Source organism: Danaus plexippus, chromosome 8, assembly GCF_018135715.1.
Source record: "Danaus plexippus chromosome 8, MEX_DaPlex, whole genome shotgun sequence".
NCBI classification, from domain to species: Eukaryota; Metazoa; Arthropoda; class Insecta; order Lepidoptera; family Nymphalidae; genus Danaus; species Danaus plexippus.
Genome location: NC_083542.1, coordinates 1,049,689 through 1,075,079, shown reverse-complemented (window position 1 = coordinate 1,075,079; position 25,391 = coordinate 1,049,689). Strand labels below are relative to the sequence as shown.

General features: G+C 29.2%; 2 protein-coding genes across 2 annotated transcripts in view; one reads left to right on the top strand and one right to left on the bottom strand.

Annotated features, from left to right (window-relative positions):
- LOC116775990 (probable chitinase 10) overlaps window positions 1–20,944 on the bottom strand; it is a 40,712-nt gene extending 19,768 nt beyond the window's left edge. The window contains exon 1 of the mRNA XM_032669065.2: window positions 20,758–20,944. Within this exon, the coding sequence (XP_032524956.2) occupies window positions 20,758–20,760 (3 nt within the window). The 5' untranslated portion in view covers window positions 20,761–20,944. The remainder of the gene's footprint in view (window positions 1–20,757) is intronic.
- LOC116776634 (uncharacterized) overlaps window positions 1–25,391 on the top strand; it is a 46,525-nt gene that overhangs the window by 6,376 nt on the left and 14,758 nt on the right.

Below are 25,391 nucleotides of genomic sequence, written 5' to 3'. Positions count from 1 at the left end.
ATTATTTAAAATACCTAACAAGATTTATAAATAAAATCTCAGTACTAACATAACCTATGACATAAAGCCTGTCAGTGGGTTTGCTTAGATTAATTTCTATATACCTCGGAGGGAGTCATAATTTTAGGATAAAACTTTTTTATATCATCGACCACGTGTATATAATCCAGGATATTCAGACTCAGCCACATGAGGTCGCCAATAGAATTATCATTATGGTAAGTGAAGTGCTGGTAATAGCGTCGCTTAACCGACGCCATTAGCCAGTGACGCTCCAGTGACGCTAAAATGATCTCGTTATCTTAATACGTATAGAGTCCCGTGCTCACAACAAAACCTATTCTGCATTTGACCTGTTAGAATGCATCACTAGGTACACACAATGCGAAATAAGGACAAAGCTCGGGGCAATTTTAATTTAAAATCACTACAATGGCGTAGTGGCAACAAAAAAAAAAGTAATTAAAAGAACGCAAAGGTTCATGAATATTTCTTCCTAAGATTAAAATTTTCTCAAGCCTTTCATACGGAGATATAAAACTGAACCGAATTTAAAGCAATATGTATAATCTCGAGACACGAACGCGTGAAATATCAACGACGAAATGTCCAATGCTAAATATTACTTGCATTCAAAATTATTACATAAATATTACAGTTTGAAGATTTACTTTAATGTAACTTATGTAAAATTCACGTAACGGATCAAATTGTTAAGGTTATTATTATTGTGATGTGAATCAAATAAAAATTAATTTGAGGTCAGTGTCACTCGCCGCTAATGAGACTAAAGTTGAGGTCAAATGTTATTGTTTCAAAAAATTATGAATAGATTTTTAGACCCACTGTTGCAAAATAAGATGATAAAATAATAAAAAAATATATTTTTGACGGTCGAAAATATAACTGTGCGATTACTATTTGCCTCGTCACGCTACAAACTAAGCGTTTGTTGTTTCTAATTCAGCAACCCACGTTATTAATGTGTGAAGATTTATGAATGAAAGTGTTGACTTTCCGTTTGAATGTTGAGATGCAAACTTGATGTAAGCGTATCGTTTCTGTTATACGATGTTATTTCATATTATGACCGTATCCAAGAAGAAGAACCACGTATCTCATGTTAATGATGGCTAAGTCATAGAAGACAGATTCAACACAAGATCAACTCTGAAAGAATCCTAAAGTTTCTGTTAATTTAAAACTTTCGTACGTTACAAAAATGTTAATATTTAGCTGCAATTTTATGCGAGTTCATGTCCTTAATTGGCTATTATTTCATTTTGTTTTGATATTACAAAACTTTTAAGTACTGTACATAACACTGGCGTAAGTATTTCAAGGCCTTGTTGCGTTGCCGTGTTGTATGTTTCTGGTTTTTACTTAAATCATTACATTTCTTGTCATTGACAAGATTATTAGATAACGAAAATGTATATTTTACTCCGTGTGAAACGCAAAAAGTGTAAGATCTTTATAATTCAATGTCCACTATAGCTGGACATAAACGTTAGTGTATCACGCATGCGCAAGGCCAAATGAAAGGAAAATGAGTGGCCGGCAACAGCACAGGCATTAAATGTACAGAGCTGTATGTAGTTTATATATAATTTATTGAGCTTCTATACATTATTTACATCAACGAGACGTTAAAATATACACTTCAATATAAATAGGTCGAAGTTAAAAGGATTTTGTTAAATCTTTAGCTATAAAAATTGTTTCAATTTTAGTCGAGTGCTTCTGTCAATTACTAACATTGCTATTGCTATGCATTAATATTAAATAATTGTGTAATAAGAGATGTTATTCCTTACTATATTATTATCTCTCAACTATCAAAAAGAAACGTATAACATATTTAAATATATCAATTTAGAAATTTAAATTTTTGGTAAAGTCCTGTAAGTTAGAAATAAATGTTTAGTCTGACACATTGCAAAAACCTATAAGTTTATTCCGTCTCAGTTGCTAAAGCATAATTCATTTAAGACTCAAATTTTAAATCGATGCATAAAGTAAGTTTATTTTTTTAAAATTATTACTTATATAACTATTTATCTGTTTTTTAATAAATTTCAAAACAAAACCTGGTGTATATAAAATACAAAATTAATTCGTAAAGACGTAATTAGGAATTAAAGATCATTTATTGATAAAATTATAATATTGTCTATATAAAGTATTTGTTTATTGCTAGCTCGTCTATCAAAGGAAGATGATGCTATGATTTGCATTTTAAATTAATTTGTTGTTTAACAGCCTTCTACAGTAATATATTATGTCTTATGATTAGGAACAAATAATAATAATAAAAAACCCTCATAGAGCAAGTGAAAAAATTAAATCCGAGTATGGGAATAATATTTATTACAAAAACTAGAACTCGGTGGAATCAAACATAAACTAAGCCTTTTCTAGAGAAGGTATACATTTATTTGGGATAATAAGATTTACTAAAGTTTCAATATACATAAATAAAAATTACTAAAACTTCTTGCAGTTCATTTATTTATAATTTATTTAAAACTTAGCTCTGTTGAACACTACTCTGTTCATATTTTAAGGTCACTTACTAGTAGATTAGACCTTTAATAATGTTTCACTACCTGGGCACATGCACATTGAAATCATGTTTATTCAAATAAAAAATTCTTTAATAATTATCACGGATACTTACAGTTAGGGCATATTATTTATTACGTGTTATATATATATATCTACACACACATATATATATATGTGTAGATAAAACATACTGGGCCGTGTAGAAGTTTTCAGTCATATAGAGGATATATTGCGTAAACTAGGTACTTCAATTCAAAAACAATTGCTTGATAGTTTGTAAATTAAAAAAAAATGGTGTTTGTGACTCCTGCTTTGTGAGCTTTTGCATGTCTATTGAATTTAAATTAAAAAAAATCACTTATACTATTCTTTATATGGAGTCGTTATTTACAATGTTACAGCATGCACCTGTTACTTAAAATACATTTCTTTTTATTTATAATATTGGATCTCCATATAATTTTAAGAATGAATATTTCATTGCTCCAGGTTTGTGAATGATAAAACTTTCATGTCATAATTTATCCGTCATAAAAAACAAATTTTAATATTCATGCAATATTTATTTATGAAATTTAAACCATTATCTTCACGTGTTCGCCATTATTTTACACATGGAGCAGTTTTGTAAGAGAATCAATGTTGTAAAAATTTAATCATTAATGAAAAAATATTATCATGTTGTTTGTTTAAAGTATGGCCTTCATCTGTGCAAAGAAGTATACAGTATATTCTGCCAGTGTTGTGTAGAATGGAGGAGCCACGAACTGGGATTAACTTTTGAATGAAATAAAATTTAACAGCCTCAACTGTAGTCACAATTAGGAACTTTGTTAATAGATAAAATATTATCATGTCAGTAGAAGTATGCACTATAACACTGTCATTTTAACGTTCCTGATTGACAAGTCACTGGCGGTACGTTTGAACGTTAAATTTACCAGTATTTAGGATAAGAATCAGTTTAATTCTTAATAATAGAACCGTAACTCATATGAGTGTAAAGAACCCGTATTTTTGAAAAAGAAATGAAAGTTAAAACGCCAGCTCACTCCGTAATTATCAAAATCACTTCCTGATTTCGCTTCAAAGACATAAAAAGCTGTCATAAATCAAAAGACACTATAACACATCCCTTCATGCATCTCCATCGGCTTTCAGCGTCATGACACATCAAATATAATTCCACGCGAACAACTCCCATACAGTGATTTTCTCCTTTTTAAATAAACGCTACACAGAACGATCGATAGCTTCTGTTCGGTGATGCATGAACAGGTTAGGTTTCCGATCGTTAAAAAAAAATTCCCCCAACGGATGCCATTTATTTTCCTGTCTTCTATAAAAAATTTAAAACTTTTACTCCACATTAATCGGTCCTTATTTACTTCGGATGATGAATAATATAATTTCGGTGCTCGAAATAAACAGAAGTTTAAAATAAAGCGGCTAAAAGCTTTTCAAACATTTATTAGAAAGTTTTGGAATGCAGTCAAAGCGCAGAAACAACATTAGGTCGGCCCAGATAAATTTGCAATGATCTTTTTTGTGTGGCTTGACCCAAAATTGGGTCTAGGGTTGACAATAGTTTTTATCGATGGTCATAGCTCTTTTATATCGATAGATTGAAATGTGGAAGACTTTGGTTCAGCAAAAACTTGTGTTGTCGTGTTCAACAGAAGTAACCGTTGTCATGTATTATTCATAAATGTACGATTATAAAACTGAATTATATTGAAAATTAGCACGTGAAAATGACTAAACTTTGATTGCCAACATGGCGAAAATATAAAGGATTAAATCAGAACTGCCTTGTAAAGAAGAAATCAAAGTAAACACATACAGGCATGTTTAAAACATTAGAGGGAAAACTTGTTGGTAATTAAATTATAAATTTGCATTGCAATTCATTCAATTTAATCAGTATATTCAAAGTGCAAAGCACAGAAATAGGTAAATACTCGTAGATTGACAGTCTACAGGCTTCTGGTCCTTAATGACAATAAGAGTTAGGCAACGATTGATATGATCTAACTTTCTATTAAAATACAAACTATCTCAAGATCTTTCGTTATTTAGATGACACTTTGTTTAAACTGTTATAAAGAACAGTTCTAAAAACATTGTTATTAAACAACTATCAATGAAAATAGATTACAACTTCTAAATGGGTACATTATATCCTAAGGTTGACCCACTTAAAGTTTTTTAACCAAAAAAAACATCAACGAAACCAACTTACTTTAAAATAAATTTATTTGTATTTCATTTGGACATTCTAGCCAAATTGTGTTCGCCTGTTAAATACACATTAACAGCGCGTTCAAGGCTACAAACGTACGAATAAAAAGGTCAGATTTTCCATTAACTATGATATATGCGTTTTATACAATGTCACAATACATAATGTTGCTTCGTTCACAACTGCAACGTAATTTTTTTTTTATATAAAACAAAATAATTCCTTTTTTGTTTAGGAAAAGAAAAAGATTGAATTTAGTGAAATATTTTAAAGTAAATAATTTTTATACCAACTATCGATACTACTACTAACAACACGTTCATCTCTGCATGGATGTTGTCTAGGTAACTTCAAATTAGCGCGGTCTACTTAGATTAACATAGGCATGTCTCTTAATGAATTTTAAATATTAAAACACAATAATGAATGTCACAGCAGAGTAATAAAATCCCAATTTGCAAGAAAAACAATTCAGCAAATTTAAAAATCGTATAAAATATAGATCATACAAAGTCCTATGTAGGTATGTCATTGAAGCTGTTGTAAGTGAAATATAATTTACTTAAATTTCCTTTGACACGTATATTTTTTTATTCAGAATAAAGGAATTTAGAAATATAATAATTCATCTAAAATCCACTTATTTTCCTATACCGTATATTGTTTCTGACAAGTCGTTTGAAGTTAGAAATTTAATAGACAAATGAGATTATTTATTTTTTAATCTAAAACAAATTCTTTATAATATGAAACATTACTCCAAATAAAAAGGATAATTTCAAACGAGTTTTCAATTTCTGTATTTTGTTAGGAATTATTCAATATAAACGAGTAGATGTAAAAATGTCGATTTAGATCACATAAGTTTAAAGCATCTTTGAAGTTTTTCTTAGCAGTTCCAACGATTTGTTTCGGTTCTGTAGGACGTCTTAGCACGCACTCGAAATATTTGCTTAGAAATTGACAAGTGGTACAATTGTCGGAATTGGAGCGTGATAGATTCCAACACGCAGACGATGGCGCAAGATAAACTTAACAGATAATGATTCTGTATAACTAGGTATAATATTTTCTCAGCGTCTTGTAATCAACTAGATGTATGTTATTTTTATGTATGTGAATACTTGAAGTTTTAATTTTTAGTGAACAAATATCTTAATGTTTTAAATTGTGCTTTAACAAATATAGTAGGTAAAGTTAAAATGGGTTTTAAATTGAATTCTTAACATAAAGGATAGTTCGAGCTCAGATGCTTGGACTATTCTTTATAATATATACGTATATTTTAAATGTAACTAAAAATGTTACATTGCAACAGCTGTAGCCGCAACGCGTTTAAATGTGAAATTATATACATATATATTACAAACCATTTTATAGTTTTATTGAAGGAATAATGTGAGTCGATTTATTTGAAAAATTAATAACACATTTTATTTTTACATTACATAAAAAATAAACAGCTTAACTTTCTCTCTTTCTTATTTCATATCATAGAGTATATTATTTTTTAGGTAATTCTATGAAATTTCAGTCTATTTATTGCCAGTAGTATATACACTATAGATATACCAGCAATATATATAAATATATATGAGTGATAACTAACTTTCATTACAACGTTTTGTTATGTTATCCAATTGAATTGTTTGAAAAAACAACTTTTGAAGCTCAAATTGAAATTTTTATTGTATCCTGTGACGTTCAACGTGCACTCAAACAACGATGTGCTCGCGATAAATATTGGTTATTACGTTTTTTCAATTAGAAGCGAACATTTCAACAAGCTCATATACATACGTAAGCTTACATATATAATACACGTATCTATAAATATACAGGCTTCTCCGTTTTAACCATCGAAGTATTTAATCAAAATAACATTTATTCGATGATATAAATCATACATTTTTATATGTACCGAAGTTTTTGTTATTGAGAAACATTATTAAACCGTAAACAAAAAATATGAATATTCTTTTGTGTGTGTAACAAGAGTTTAGAAATTCCCAACAAGCGTGAAGTCGGTAAAATGGCCTGTTTGCCACTCTAGTTGATTTGTATGTCTGTAACATTTTTATATTTTCACTCGATTCAAAGCTAATGCAAGAATAATGGTTGTTTTTAGAAAGCGTTTAGTTGTAATGAATTTTATATGAACACATTCATATCACAGATATTTTTTTATGCAATACATTTATGAGAACAGGGAAATAATAAAACATTATACGAAGATTACATTATATGGGGTAAACTGAGCGTATCCAAAGAGAAAATATCTCAACTAATCATTTTACCAGCTTTTGAAACCGTTTCAAAACTATGGTAATTATGGGAAACCTAATTCTCATAACTCACACGTAATTTAATATGCACATTATTAGTACGCGATTATAACGAAATTTTTAATTTATAATTGCTAAATATGCTTGGCAACGAATGCGTTAGCTCATAGAAAGTTAGGGCAACAAAAACAATTAACTGCAAATGTGAATTCACTTTATTTAATGTGAGATAATTTAAACAGTTCAAGTGTTGCGTTATATTACGCTCAGTCCGGGATTCGGTTGTAGTTAATAAAGGTTTTTAGTTTGTCCCCGAAGTTAACAAGCATAATATATGCTGTGATATAAATATATATGAAATTTGATATTAATACTAAATGTCTAACATCGGAAATAGTTCTTTTTCAAGTCGGAGGTTTGCCTAACTAAACAGAGAAGGCGCTGCAGTAGTAACATGCAGGATATTAGTTAAGTCAAATAAGAATCGGAAATAACAGTTAAGTTTTTCAATTAAATAAAATTATATCTAATTTTATATGTATTAACGTTTGAAAGTCCATATTCTAACTATAATCTCGATGTGAATTGCAAATCATATTTATTTGAATATATAAATTTAAACAACGTGTTTTGTAAACATCCTTTGTCAATGTTATATATTTGTTCAAACGATAATTCTATTTGATGCGGGCTTTAAATTTTTTAAACATCGTTTTTGTCTTAAGTAATTCGGTTACGTATTTGTGCCATCTGATTCGTTTTTCTTTATGACCTACATAAGATGATCGACGTCTTCATTTTGACGAATGAATAAAATCAAAGGTCTTTCATCGGACTATAAGAGCTGACGAATTACAATTTAATTCTGACAAAGGACATGCTTTATTTGTTTGAACACAGTGTAATCATTCTATAGTAAAGCCTCTTAATATTTTAATAACTTTGTAACTGAAGTGTTTTGTCTTCGTCGTTAGTATTTTTCTCGATGTTTGGAAGTAATTTCCTATTTTTATTGTGTCATATTTCAAGTTCCTCGGTGTACTTTAAGCTACAGATGCTGCTAACTTTTCTGAACACGTCGTAACAGTAAATCCAAGGCGCTGGTTATATTGCTAATGTAAATTTTGTTGCTTTTTAAAATATTCCTAATGGTGAAATCGAATTTTAAAATATCATAGAACCATTGTTTTTAGTTTTAAGGAGCTATAATATGAATCAAACGTCAAGGTGTCATGCATTGTTAAGAAATCACTTTTATATCATATTGTGTATGAACACTATAAATTTCTCTACTAAATAGAGAAGTAACAAAGTTTAGCCACAATTATCTTCTTTGGTTATAAAGGAAAAGGATACATACAGTATACATTTGTAATTTTTTATTCATCTGGAATAATCTAAATATTAAAGACATCACACGGATTTGCTTTGATAATTTCATCAAATTAATTCTTTTCTATTCGAAATATTACAATATTTAATTAATTATTTGCAACATTTTCTCAACAAACGCTCTAGTCTATGTCAACCCATTATATAACTTTAGTTCGCAACCGAAATTGCATTTGAAGTACTGGTTTCGTTGCTAAGGGCCTGGCAGATAGATATAATAGCGACACTCCGGTAAGAGTGCACCAGACTTGGAATTAAAATTTAATTATGTTTATCTCATTTTAACATAATTTTACTAATACAATTCAAACTACCCATACCCTTTGAAACACCTAAATTATGAATAGTTTAAATTCAAATACTTATATCTTAGACGTAATTCATTAACAATGGCCTTTTCAGTGTGAAAGACTCTTTAAAACCATTTATTACTGTTATCCAACAAGTCGACCGACCAGTTTGTTTTTTTTGTTTGAAAGTAAAAGTGGTGCTTGTTCGCAGGTTCTATTTGTTACGTAACTTTTCTCGTGTAATGCCTTAATTTAGTGCATATCACTTAACCAGAATTGCTTTTGAAAGTTTGGTAATATGCTTATATTTTGATATATTATTTAATATTAAATTAATTGAGGTCGGCCTTACTTATAACGGTTTTGTAATCTCATTTAAAGCACCCAGAAAATAGCGGGGTTCATTGAGACTTGTTATTAAGAAGGGTTCATGATCTTGTTCAATTGTCATGAAGGCAATTCCTCAGATTGTAATATTTTTCTAGATTTATATTATTATTAAATTTAAACACGATGTATGTATTGCCTAGCGGCCTGAAAGGTTCCTTGTCTTAATGCAATACCTAAATGTCAACCAGTCTTCAAACTGGTCTAGAAACCAGTCCAGACACCGCAAAATAAGAGGTTTTTTGACGTCAATTGTTAGTCTTAATTAGTTTTGAAGTATTTGTCTCATTGTCGAAGGTAAAAGGAAGTCTGCGTATAAATATAATATAGGTCTCTGTACAAAATGTATACTCGTAATGTAAAGTTGTTAGTAAGTTACATAGAATTATTGACAGTTCTCTTGATATCAATTGGTTCACTGTACATGGACTAACAATATTACGAACTAGCTACTGGCTGTGGTTTTTGCTCATTGACACACGCTTTATAATAATCGTGAGCTTTCATTAAATTAATCGGATATCCCTTCATATCAGAGATGCTTTTTTAACTGACTTGATAACAATGGGTCTAACTCATTTCCATGGCCTTTGCATTAAAAAATAATTCGAATTATTAGCCTTTGTTTAAAATACTAATAGCGACAGATACAGATGAATACCGTTATAAACAGTTGATCGATTTGCGGGTGAAATTCCTATTAATTTTGGTCCAGACGTTTCAGAGATTGGAGGGAACAAACAGACGGACAAAAATTTTAATAATTGCAGTTTTGATGTATAGATATTGATTATCCTTTCAAAGATTTTACGTGAAAAGCTATTAATTAGAAATTACTATACAATTTATTTATATAATAAAAAGTTTACCTATAAGCTCCAACTTTGAAGATACATAAATATTCTTTTAGACTTCACTAAAATTGTGTAAGTAATTTGGCAGCGGCAGTTGCTAATAGTCTTATAAAACATTAAAAGCTGTATGATGTAGCGTGGTTTATTGACAATATAAAGAAATTAAACAAGAAGCTTAGGTGGAAGTTCGTAAAATTAAATTGAGACATAAAAAAAACATATTGCATTAAATAAATGGTCATATTTTGAAATTGTGAGTATGCTTTATTACAATTGTACGCTAAGAAACTTTATTGCCCGTTCAATATAGTAACGTCATGTCTGTCATAATTACGAATAAAATTTTATATTATGAGATACGAAAGTTGTCTTCTATTACGTTAAAATTCTCTATTTGTTAAAAACCTTGTAATAGCTTAAGAACTGGAACGATTTTGATAAAAATCATACAAGATTTTATTTCATTTTCTTAATATCTTTACATTACCTCATTATACCTCTCGGGAACTACTTTTAAATCAATAATAATAAATCAATATGTTGATAGATTTATAATAAAAAAACGCCCACCATCAATAACATTATTTACGCGTTGTTAAAAATATGTGTGGGATTTTATATTATAGTGGACTTGATTTCATTATAAATTTGATTGAGTTTAGTGACAATAACATTTTTCCTTATTACAAGAATTTTTAATTCCTTCTTAATATATGTATAGGAATTACAAATATATTTAAAACGATTAAATTAACGAGTATATAAGTATGCCATAATGAACTGCCGAAACAATGAACATTTTTAATCGCTAACAAAGTACAATTTTGCTTTGATAACATCGATTTTAATTGAATACAGAAGTTGGTTAAAAACACTTAATAGGCGTTCTCGCACTTAAATAATGCTTATTACAAACAATGCATGATAATAACGCCTTTGTGTTAATACAATAAATAACATTTTGGCGTGTCAAATACGAACTTTCAAAGCTAATAAAGAAGGCTGGTAATTTGAGCCTTATTACTAGACGTAAAGGAAAAACGGACCTCATGATGTATCCGTTATAACAATAGCGAAGGTTAGAATATTTAAATGTGATTCGGACGTTATAACGAGGATGTATGCACGTAAAAAAATCCGTGCGATATTTTCTCTAAACAACGCAGTGGTTTCATGAGGTCAGGTAAATAATATTATAAAAAATTATAAAATAAAAATAAGTGTAAGTATCAAATAAAGAAAAAAATGTATCGTGATTAAAATTTTGGTTAGAATTAGGTTTTCGACTAGTATTAATTAAAAGTCAGTAATATAGATTTCAAGTAATAAGCAATTCCATATTTGCAGTGCAAGTACAGACTTGGCTTTACATTAATATGTATGGAATGAGATTGTTACAGTCTTGTGTTGAGGATACGTTAGATCTTACTGCATTGCGTCATAATTAATATTGAATTTTTCTTTAACTTTTGAAATTATGAAAGTCTTTAGTTAGCTCTAAAAAGACATTAAGCATACGTCATTTTTCTTACAACCTTTTATGAATATATGTCCTTTAAATAATTATATGTGCACATACGAATTGTAATGAAAAGAAATGTCAAAACGAAAGGGCAGTGTCGTGTTTAAGGGTCATTGCACGTTCTTCATAAATTCTTATTTTAAAGGATCCAACCACATTTTCCTTTATATTATACGATATGAAGACATGTTCACAAATACTTCAAAAAGTCCGTAGGATATTATAAATGTTGTAAATATTGATTTACGTAATATCTGTTGGACAGATATAGAACTTTTTTTTTCTGTTATAAATTTTTTACGGTTTTTAGCTTGACGACACTAAATTTTCCTTGAAGTTAATATACCGAATCGTTATCGGATCGTAAGACGAAAAGGAGTCATTCATATGAGTTTTTTTTATATTTTTTTGTATGTAGCAAAGGGTATGACCGTTTTTATTATGCCGTATTATTGAATACGGGATGAGAGATGTCGGGTGTTCAATCCTTGTTATATTCTGTTCGTCTTATATTTATTAAATGTATCCACTTTTTTGTTTGCTTTTGATTTGTAAAATACTCTGTTGAATGTTTGATATTCAAACAATGTTTATTTACAACGACTGTATAGCCTCATTATTTTATTTTCTAAGTATTTTTAAAAGTTGATTGAAATTATGAATGATATTTTGTATTTCAAAACTAGTTTATTTTTTTCTCGCTTCATTCCAAATGGAAAATCACCTTCATGATGGATTTAAAACCATAACAAAGGATTTCAAACCTTAATTATTTGATATAAGATTTGTAATGGACATTTAAACGAAACGCCCTTGAGATCTCTCGTTTGACCACATCACAAGTCACCGTGTTAGTGGGCCATCTTTAGTTCATCGACCCCTAGAACTTACTAAAGCACTTCTACACCTAATCATTTAATAACACTTAGTTATATTACCTTAAGTTTGTATTACTGAATAGAATAGTTTTATGAAATCTAATCTCATTAAGTAAACAATCATCTTAAAATCTTTGATACAAGAAACTTCTTGATAACTTGTGATCTCCTTATCTGATTAAACAATTTGAAACCTTAACGAGGTTAATTAATAACCCTTCGAACTAAGATCAAAGAGCTTCAAAACTGAGAGATCAGCATAATTTTCTTAGACTATCTTTTTATAAACAATTTTTATTAGATTGTCAACCGATTTACTATTAAGTATAGTTTTATCAAAAATTTTTAGTTAAAACAACATAATTAACTATTTATATATAGTATATAGTTATATAGTTTTATATAATTTAAAATGCAAATGTGTGTTTGTTTATTAAATTATTGAAATTAGCGAAATCCGTGAAATTCCTTTCGCTTTGATGCCAATTTTATTTCTAAAACGGTCTTTATTTATTCAATAGTGAAAGCAGGACTTTCAGTTGAGAAAGTAGACTGAATTCATATTTGCTTTAAAATTTCACTACGCCAATACATGTTCGTGTTTTCAAACTGAAGTAAGTGCAGATTTTGTTTTAAAATAACGATTAGTGTGGCAATTATCACACTATTTTAGGTCTAAGGTTGTATACTTTTAACCTACTTAAAAAAATCTTCTATACTATTAATGTGTATGTGACTGTATGGAACTATGTTTGTGTGTTACAATAACATATAGATTGAGATATTTGTATTGTTATCGGTCTGATCCATCACATCTCCCGTACCGCGACGAAAACCATACGCCATAGCTAGTCGAAATACAATTATGATTGATATCAATTCGATATATAAAGGGTTGTTGTTATAATATGAACCGACAAAACCTTCAAACGGATTTTAATCGATTTCAGACGTTATTAACAGAGGTGTAAGTATCATAGTAGCGTGTACCGCAAGTTGAGCAATGACCATAGTGGCGCAATACGTCCAAGCCTTTTAAGGCTGCAGAGTGTCCATTTGTGTCACGAAATCCAGTCGAGAATTAATTAACCGATTACGACAAAGCAAAGCGTGTTAAGTAATTAGTTGTTCTACATGAAACAAGAGTGAAAGGGCTTAAGAAGTTCGGGTTACGATTTTTGTAACTTCCAACTAAAGGGAAACAAGGAGTTCTTTGACATCAGTGCGAATTTAGCGGCTATAGTGATCTAGTTGAGATGTTGAGCTATTTCCGCTTCCTAACCCAAGGTATTCTCTTACTTTATCAAATTTTCAGATCGCAAAAAGATTTCACTCATGACATTAATATCTTTACTGGGTTTTGTATCTTAAACAAAATATTAAGTTTGAACCAACCTTCAAGTAGTACACGAATGAGTTTATTTTATAAATATACATCATTACCAATGGAGGTTAGCTATTTTTTATTTAAACACAAAATATATCCTTTGAAAAGGTCGATTAAACAGCAAACAACATTTTTATGGACCAGGCACGGAGAAGTCCAGAACGTCATAAAAGCCTTAACGATTAATGACTCAATTAAAGTTGAGAGTTTTTAAATCTAAATAAGCTGATTGCGTCTCAACAAAAACATTAGTAGGAAAATAAAATAAAACTTGCCCTCTAATAATGTTACCAACAGTCTGCTAACTTAGGCTTTATCGAATTGGAATAAACAATTTTATTAGGATCTGTTATTAAAATGCGTCGGATTCCTTCAGGTTCATGGATATAAATTGAATTGTTAGCGTATTATTTTTTTTGTCCTTACTACAACTAGCTTTTCCTTCACCGTCCGTCAGTGGCGTCTAAATACTCTTAGAAAGTACATATGACTCGGAAAAGATCACATTGGTATTTGCCAGGTTTCGAACCCGCGCCCTCACGTATGAGAGGCAGCCTTTAACCTCCAGGCCACCACCACTTTTTTACATCCTAAATTAGTTGCAAAATATATTTAATATAATTATAATAATTCATTCACTATTGAATCTGAAAAAGAAGATGCAAGTAAACTGGAATATTTTCAAATAATATCTAGAAAATTAATAATATGATATTATGAGAAATGTTAAAAGAAAGATCGATTTAGAGAAATTGCCACGTATGAATATTTTAAGAACTAAAAAAAAAAACATTTACAAAATTTTATAGAAATTTTAGTCTGGACTTGTTCGCACCCTGAAGCAATTACTTTCCAAATTATGAAATAGATATTCTTGTTATGTTCTTGTATATGACCACGTGCTTTGTTTAACGATTGTTGAAAGAAAGTATTAGAAAGTACGTTCACGGATGTCTTTCAATTTTTATGGCCCACATGCTCTGTTTTGAGAATTATTATGCGCATGAATAACAAGAGATTCCTTTTCGTTTACTGACATTTTTGTTCGCTTCGTCGGCCCTTCATATAAGTCCCTTTATGTATATATTCGAAACAACTTTTAGAAATCGTTGTAAAAGGTAAATGAGAATGAAATTTGTTTATAAACTTACTCACTGAGTCTTATGTTTGGGCTAGTTCGTAGAATAATGTAGGATTTCAGACAATAACGAGGATTTATGTTCGTTTAGCCACGTTTATCTTTATAAAAATATATTACTCTGTGTTTGCAAATTGTGTTGAGAAAAGGCTAAATATTCACGTTGAGCGTTAAATACACGTAACCAGTTTCGGTACTTGTAGTTAATGTCTTGAATAAAAATATAGTTTCAGTGCAGCGTTCGAACACAATCCCACTTAGTCCTTACAGAGCGGCCTTGCAGTCTCGCTTTCAACACCGCTTACTCAATGAAAATTTAACGCTTTGTGAACCAGAAAAATATAAGTATATATATCTTTTGTTACTCTAAATGTGTTATATCTCTCTTATTTCTAAATAAAGTGATTTACACTACTTCATAGTTCTTACCAGATATCGATCCTGGACTTGATTCGATCTCATCTGATATTTTACTTATGAAATATTGAGACAAAACACTGCACATATATTATATATGCAGTACATTTAATATCTTACTGGATGCCATTCTTCAATAGAAAAACTGTAAAATATCCTTGTTCGTGGATTAATTTTGCGTTTAATTTTCACTTTAATATCACTATCGTATATATGTACCTATTATTTTTTTCAAATGGAAAATAACTTTCACATAAAAAACAAATGTAAATTTCTATGATAGGAGATAAGGATGTCATAAATGTTTAAACTATTTTTGATTACAGAATATATTAGTATATATTTTATAACGGAGAAAATTATCAAGCGGTATTTTAAGTAAATGAAACAATTAAGGAGGCTTGACAAAACAATTAACTGAACGGATGCGGTTACAATCTGTTGATTAAGTTACGGAGTCATTTTGTGATGACCTATCATAAATTTCTAATAGAAATTTAAATATTTCACCATATTATATTACATTTATTTTACTTATTTTGTGCTTTATAGAAAATGTAACGTAAAATCATGGAAAAATTCAATTGGTATATAAATAAAAAAGCAAATCTGATGAGGTGATATTTACAACCAAAAAATAGTTTTACCAATAACTGGTTAAGTTATTGTACGATATTACATTACGTCATAATAATCGATAGAGGCCATTTTATTATTTTATAAGTAAAGTAATTAATAATCACATTATTATTTACAAGTAAGTTCAATCTGATCAATTGATATATTAATAAGGAAAACATAATAATATTTTGTGAAGCTTTGTACTATGGTAGATGATTTAGACGAAACTTAATATTGGTATAACATTTCAGCTTCAATTAAAAAACAGCTAAGTCGTTTTCGAAAAACAAAAGCGAAACCGCGAGATAAAACTAGTACACGCCGTGATCGCCACTTTTTTCGGTGTACAGTGTTATTCAATAATCCGTTTGCTTAGTCTCATTTACATCATTTGTCATATTATAGTTTATGTAATAATAACGCAACGCTCGCTACAAGAACCATGAGAACTGGCGCTGTGTGCACGGAAAATATTACATACAAGATAGAAGTTTAAACACGGAACCCGAACATTAGCTGAGAAACTATAACGCTTTGTAAAGATTTATAATTAACGAGGTTCTACTCGCGAATACGTTTGCGTGCTTGTAATTCTTTCAATTTGAGCTGTGATATATTATTGTTAATTTCATAGCTATTCAAAACAAAATGTTGGGACAAGTGAAACGCAGTCACATATCTGAAAGCATCTATAACACAAACAGTCTTAATACTTGAGATAACAATTATTTCCTAGTGAATAATAATATAAAATTTATATGTATTTTTTACTGTTGTTGTAAATTAAGAACATATAGTTTTAAGGAAAATATTTTACGTGTACGTTAGATACGAATATTATAATGTGTTTTAAATGTCACGGCGCACGGGCTTTATGTGGGATCAAGAGAATAAATATCAGACTAATCGTTTTGTTTTGTAAACACAGATGTATGTTAAAATATCAGATATATTATCAAATTAAACAAACATAAAATTTTAGTTTTATATTAAATATTGACTTTTAATTATTTGAATCCATAAACTAAAGATCTTTGAAACTTACTCTAGCTACGTAAAAATAAAATTATGGGTATGTATTGCTCCTAGCTTCGGATTTCACATCTTCATAATATGTTTTTTTTTTAATTCATATACATTATTCATATATGGGGAGTTTAAAAATAATAAGAGGACCAATATGTCTTCCAATAACATTAAATTGTGATAGAAGCATCTTTAAAAATTTATTATAGATACCGTTAGAACATTATACTAAAGGAAAATTTTATTTCAGACTAATATTCTAATCTGATTAACATTACCGGAATCATTAGTGAATATATTTGACATTTAACCTCGCTCTGGGTTCAACACATCTCCTTGCTTTGTTAGTTCTGATTGTAAACTAAATGCAAATATATAAAAATATTAAACGATACAAGAATGAAAATAAGTATGAAAAAAAAAACATTCTCGTTTAAAGATAAATGAAAAATTCTTCGAAGTCTAAGTTGTTTTAAGGCTTTAAAAAATGTTTTTAGCGACCTTAGAACTTTTTTGTCAATACGACGACCAATAAATTAATTTATTGGCGAACCGCCTACTCTAAACAAGATACAACGTAGACATTTTATCAAAACCTCGACTATGGTACCTCACATTTTGGATCGCATTAAAAACCAGTTTTATAAAACTACAAATGGAACAGGTAATTTTAATAAAACAACTTATATTATTACAAATCATAATGTCGTATCAAAATATTAAGATTTTAAATGCTTCCAACGTAATAACTTAATAACTTGAAACGTAACAAACGAATCGTCTTGTTTGAGCGCAGCGGCCTGTGTAACTATATTAGTGATTCTTTCCTTCGTACCGTTAAAATAAATGAGAAAATCAGCGAAATATTTAAATTGTCAACGTAAATTATATCAACTTTAAGCTCGTTATTAAAATGCTTTGAAAATATCTACACAAATATTATGGTATATTAATTTCCGGTGATTACGTTATTATGCAATTATTAATCGATTACCTTTATCTGATTACATTATATTTTATCTCCTTACTAACCTTAAATGCCAATTAGCACACAAATTATTAACAACTTATAAATACATAAAAACTCATTAATGTTAATGCTATTTAATATTTAATTTGAATTTCGCTAAACATAAAATTTTCCGTCAAGTAAAAACATAATTTTAGAAAATCTATGATTTTTTTTAAATGATTTACACAGAAACCTTTCTATCAATCAAGTCTATTTGAGTCATTCAACTCGTAATTTTTTCGATTTAATAACAAGAATTGAGAAACAATTTTATATACGTTATAGGACCTTGACGGTTAATCATGTTTTTATTGAGCGGCTTACTACAGTTTCAATGCTTTTTAATTACTTTTATGTCAATATAAATTTTTTAAGTAAATTTATATGTAAATCAGGTTTTATACTTTCTATAGTAATTCTAAACGGTGACCTTTATAAGATCAAACAGTATCAGACAAACTTTTTATTGATAAAAGTAGAAAAATTTAAGATAAACTGTGCTATTGCTTTTTTGTTTATGCTCCGAGGTTTCAATGCGTTCGTGTTTCAGAAATAGGAAAAGTCGGGTTATTTATATTATACTGTATTATGCTAATAAGGCTCAGTACCGTTGCAGTTCTCGAAGGGGACTTGTCAGATTATTGCCTAACGGTTGCTGGCTCTATTTACAATCTTTGAACTTAATGATACAGTTGAGGCAACAATGAAATGTAGTTCAAGTCTCAGACACGGTGCTATATCGAAAACACTACGAACTATCATTGAATAGTCATGATAAATGAAACACTAAAGAAAGTTAAGAAATATTTTCCAAAAGAAATATATGTATACGAATTGAATTTAAGTATATAACAGCTTATATTTATATATAAGCTGTTATATACTTAAATATATATAATATATATATATATATATATAATACGTTGGTGGTCTCCTAACAGAACTTTCCTAATGATCTTTGTTCTTAAATGAGAGAAGTGTTGCGCATAAAGCCTTAGATATCTCGAGATACATTTAATCCTAGACATGTGTTTGCGATACATCAACAAGCTGCTACGTTGCTACGACGTAAGAAAATATTAAATTAGTTTAAAGTCATTACAGTCGAGATTGATAAGACATCAACGCGCGCAAGTTTTTAAAGAGCCGTTCTTTGTAACTCAATATTTAATGAAATTGCATTTGCTCGCAGCTTCACTCGCATTATACTGACAATCTATCACATTTCGATTCTCCCTTACAGAAATCGTTTCACTGTAAAGAAATTTCTTACATGGAAAATATTACAGACTTAGACCGTCATTTTTTAATGAACAATAATTAGTGAAGGTTTTAATATTTAGTTTATTATTAAAAATGAATAACAATAAACTCATAATATTTCTCGGCATACAGTATATTATGTGTAAGGATATATTAAAATTCCATCCGTAGTTTACGTTATTTAAATAAGAGTGCACATTCTTTCGCATACAACATTATTCACCGAAATCTCAAAGTCGATCTGTTGTCCGAACGAGTTTGATCACATACAAACATACATACATACATACATACATTATATAGCGGATATTTTTATTCCATATCCGTTTTTATCCGACTTCAAGAGACGTGTATTTCGTTACTTGTTCTTACTTCTGTATCTCTACATATTGTTCTAAATACTGGTTTATTTTTTACTCATACTTTATACTCACAGGAACGCAAAACTTTCAGTTAGTTCGACGCTGAACTTTACAACTTGCTGACCTTGTAAAATCTAGTTGACTGAAATATGTTTAAAAAAAATACAATGAAAACTGACTATTAAATTGAAACTAAAATCTTTTATTTATTCAATATAAAAATAACGATGAATTATCTTTTTAAAGGAGTAATTTCTATAGTTATACATACAGGTAACTTATAAATTGTCAGCGGTTTGCATTTCGTAATGGCATTAACTTAATATGGATCTCGGTGAAGGTCTATCTGATTAATCATATTAATTTAAATAAATAAATCAACTGACATTATAACTTTAATTAAATAGTTACTATACCAAACGTCTCCTTAAACGAATCATCCGAACAATAGCAAGACGTTCCCATGAATTTGCTACAGATATCAAACTAAATCCTCTTTTATGCATATAATATTAAGGTCTATATTATGTGAGGCCGGGCTCGCGATTTCTACAAGACCGCCACTTTCTCTTAGTGAAACTAAGTTTTTATTCAATGTACGATATAAAGAGATTTCCATTTTTTTTTCATAATTAATCTATTATTAATGTCTCTATTTTAAAGCTTTTATTACCGTTAGTATTTTTTTTTTATTTAAAAAAAATATACAAACCGAAAAATATATATATCGTATAAACTTAGACAATTTATGTCTTAGTATTAAAACTATACGTTTCTTAATATATATAAATTAGCATAATATTGTGAAACACATAATTAACTTCGGATGTTATTAATACATATTAAAAATTTTAATACGTCGATTGATTTACAATATCGTTCACAAGGTTATCGACGATTTCGATAAAATAAACTCTTTCGGAATAAGCTTTGTCTTAAAAATTAAATAAAAAATATCATAATAATCCATTAATAAATTATCACCATATATTTTAAATTCCGAAAGGAAGTTATAAAATTATATTAATACATATATTTGGTGTTATGATAAAAAAATATCATTTATTAAATATAAATATATATATGATAATAATTCATTTGATATAAACTCACCATTTTGTCGCTTCCGTTGTACTAAACTAATATTGAATACACAAAAACACTAGAGTACCGCAAGTTCACAGAAAACACGAAGAATCACCAATAATAACTCACAATATCAAACTATATATATATAAAACATGTCCGTCCTGTCGTCTGTAACTTGTGAGAGACGGTTAGGGACTGAACGCTGATACAGAAGTCTACCGTTTACTGATTCAAAAAGTGTGCGTACGCGCAGGCTAACTGTTCTTGATATTTTGACGTGAATTACAATACGATTAAAAATGAAAGTGCTCCAAAATATTCATCGTTATAATATTTTGTAATTAACAAATTGATTAAAATAATGGTAATTATGCTTTCCATAAAACCTCTTTTAAACTGTCCGATATGAAAAACGTTTGAATGTTTTTTTATTAAATAAGACCAGATTCAAGCTTGGATATTAATTATTATGAATTAAAAAAAATTATAATAATGTTTGTATCAAGAATTATCATATATTTTTTGTATGCTTTACTACAATCCTTTCACGCTACATGAATGTCCAGCTGCGACATGTCGATTGTCGCACCAATCACAATATCACATTTGGTTTTAGGTTTACTTCCTTGTACCGTCGTATATTAATTAAACTATATAGTTAATGATCAGAATAACCTGTCCAAAATTTACAAGGACAACGTTTGTGTATTAATAAAAATAGATACTTCATTTTTATAGGTACATGCACAACTGTCATTCAGAAGTGTACACAAAAAGATCGTGCACGGGATCTTTTTGTACACAATTGTAATACAATACACACTAACACATGAGGTGACATTGCGAAATCGATCACAGTTGAAAAGTGAAAGTGAAACGCACTTATGAAAACGTTGGCAATGTAACGACATTTAAAAAAATGCGGTTGTACTTTTTATAATAAATGTATCAGTGTACATTGGTGTATAAATTAATTATGCAATTATTAAATCTATAAATATTTTAAAATGTATAACGGATATCGCCAATAAGGTTAATGTTTATGAATATATAATCAATTACATTATAATATCCGTCTGTGTCGTGTCATATGTGAATATTTTATATTATTTTTAATACGACAGCAGTCAAAATAGTACTTGCAAGCTTGGATTATATACATTTTTCACGTTTTATGTGTGAAAACTTTTAGTAATTTTAAAACTGAAAGATGTGATGATGTAGGTTAGATCAGGAAAAGAGAAGGGTAGAAATCGTTTGGTAATTTCATGTAAGAAGTTAACTTTTATATTGTATTACTTATAACGTTCTAAGAATCGGAATTAATATATTAATTGGTTAGATAATTATTGATAATTTTAGAATTCAGTTTGTTGAAACCAATTATTACTTAATGCAAGGATGTCTTCAAGTCAGACATTATAGGTATATATTTAAAAAAAGAAAAATAAACGACTTACAAATAACCAAAGGTATTTAGTAGATCAGGGAGCTGATTTAATATGAGTTTTATTAAAAACATATTTGTTTTCTGTTTTTATTTTAACAGATCCTTTTGTAAAAGGACCTCGTTGAGGTTGCATACAAAATAGCTGGCATGACGAAAATTATTTGTGTGTATCTAAAAAAAAATCTTAATGTCATTCACAATCGTTTGACGTTTGAAGTTTGAATGACATATTGTAGTCGTGCTGCAATCTGTCTATGATAAAAATATTGCGTCGGAAATTTCGAGATATTTTGAGGGAACGGTTGTCGTTGCGATGTTTTAATATTATGACTGTAGCGAAGCACTACAACTCATACAAGCGATAAACAAAGAGAATCAGTTGACCATGGATGTTAAATATACTGTGGATATATAATTTCGATAAGCTATAAAATAACCAATCCATTATTAATAAAGTTATGAATTTTAGTGTTGTGAGATTTAAGTAGGTACTTAATAGATTCAGATAGCAATATTTTGTACATGGCTATTTTGTTTTCTTGCTCAATTACAACAATGTAGTAAATATATTCTCCCATATTACTAATTAGTATTTAGTTAATGTTTTCAACAAGCAAATAGTTTTATTGTTTCCAAGAACGAATGTAATACATAATTTTAATTTCAGCTTCTCAACTCAGCACGGGCCAAAAAAGGTTGTATCAAAGACAGGTGAACCTTAAAGAGATAAAATTTGGGCATCATATAAATTGTACACAAACAAATTCGTTGATTACATAAAAACCACTAAATAACAAAACAAGACAATCAAATATTTAATACAGTCGAAAATTTCCCAAAACGAACACCATTTATCTTACGTTGAAGGCAAAGCTACTGGCCTCAAAGAAACCGGTTCGCAATGTCGCGTATGATATTAAATCAACCAACGAACAAATGGTCACTCATTTGTAAAAAGAGTGTTGCCAACACTACCATCACGTCTAATACATTATTATCAACACTTTCATTAAACCCGAGCTTACAGTGACATTGTATGACTGATAATTTTTAATTTTACATATAGATTTGAATAATTTGTATTTTAAAAAGCAAAAAGCAGTTACATATAGCAACAATTTTGATAAATTATATTTCTTTTTTTCATTCTAAGAATGCTGAATATATTTCATGAAAGCACTTAACATAACATGATACGTAAAAAAGAATGTTTTAAATATAACATGTGACATATTCACTTTTATATGATTATTATGTTCGATACATATCCTTAGCTTTAATAGCATATAATAGTAGAAATATGTGGTACAATATTTACAGTTAGCGTTGTAGATTCGGTTCCTTCTAGTTATCTAGTCGATGTCGTAAGGGAGTTCGTTATTTGAAGCACCCTTATCGGGCTTGGAAAATTCCGCCTGAGCATCACGGTCGAATGCGCTACCGACCTCGTGGTGATTAGTTAAGGCGATAAGGATAAAAGTTGTAGTTAAGTGGATAGTATCGAGCCTATCCCGGACAGAGAGATATGTTTCACATATCTCTCCCATATACAGATGTTATTACTAAATATCTTATAGGTTAATATACTATAAATTTGTAAGTATCATAGTTGACTTTTTACTACCGACACCTCTCATGATATATTTTGAGAAGGATATAAATTATTTGAAATGAAATCTTAGCGACATATGCAACTAAAGCTTCGTACCAAAATTAGTATGTATTTTCTAAAATTATTTATAATATCAAGTTTTAAAAAGTCTTGGTGGCCTGGAGGTTAAGGGCCAGCCTTTTGGGCATGAGGATATGGATTCGAAACCTGGCAAGTACCGCTGTGATTTTTTCCGAATTATATGTACTCTCTAAGAGACACGACTGACAGACGAAGAGGGAAAACATTGTGAGGAAACCTGGACTTATAATTTCAAGTTATAAGTTTGAAATCACCAGTCCGTTTTAAACAAGAGCGGTTATTAATGCTCTAACCCTTTCCATGTGAGAAGAGGTCTTTGCTCATCAGTGAGCTCTAATAGGCTGATGATGATGACAAGTTTTATCTTTGAGTTTAGGTTTGATAAAAAAAAAGAACTATTAAAGTATTGAAGTACGCATTGAAGCTTTTTTTATTTCAAAACAACATAATGGTTCACCTTTTTTATTTTTGTGTGTTTATGGAGTTAAATTAATCTCCCACTGTATAGTAACATTATATAATTATATGCAGACCTTAATTAACATATTTGGTAATATTATTACAGTTTATTGCAGGGCAAAGGCCTCGATCTTATGTAACGACCAGTAATGGAACATTTCTGATGTAGCATTTATATTTTTAACGTGGTATGACATTCGCAGGTTAAAAGTTGATTTGATTGTACAATTTTCAGCTTATACCACAGGAGACAATCGCTAAAAGCTTTACAACAACAAGAAAGATAAAACCAAAACGAATAGATCCCTGGCTGTTAGTTATAATGCACCTACTTCATCGATTTATATTCTAATAGAGAGGGGGTGCGAAGGTCGTGTTAACTGGTCGTTCAGAACTACTTTCACCAGAGTTGTCTTATTTTGCAACTGACCTTAATATTCTGACGTTGTTGCAAATGCCGCATTAGAACAATTATTTATATCTCAATGCATTTTATATTCTATTGATTAAATATAGGATGGTTAAGATATTGTGTATGCTTTATTTTGTAATACAAGCTCGTGGACCCTGACATTTATATTGAATTTTATACAACCAAGTAAATGAGTTTTAATCAAAGTCACATGAATGAATGGACGTTATCACGAAGTAATCCTTAAAGCCACATATTATTCTTTATGTAATACATCACCATTGTCTTTAGTCTCATTATAAGTTACTTTTTGGGTGTTTTTTTTTTGTATTTCAACTTAAACAATATATATAACGGTTTACTAAAATATAATGTTTTATAATATAAAAAAATCTCTTCAAAATCATGTCATATTAATATTAAAAATTGAAAAACTATACTATACTATACATTGAAAAAAAATATATATGTATAAGTTCTTCTACACTTATCAATAGTCTTATAAAATAAGTTGAAGTTTGATTTTTTAAAAGATTTGAAAATTATCACTCGGAAATGAAACAAATTTGTATATTAATTAATAAAAATAAATAGGTTCTTGATGTAAAAACTCTTTTCATTTATCGGCTGTAACAAAAAAAAAC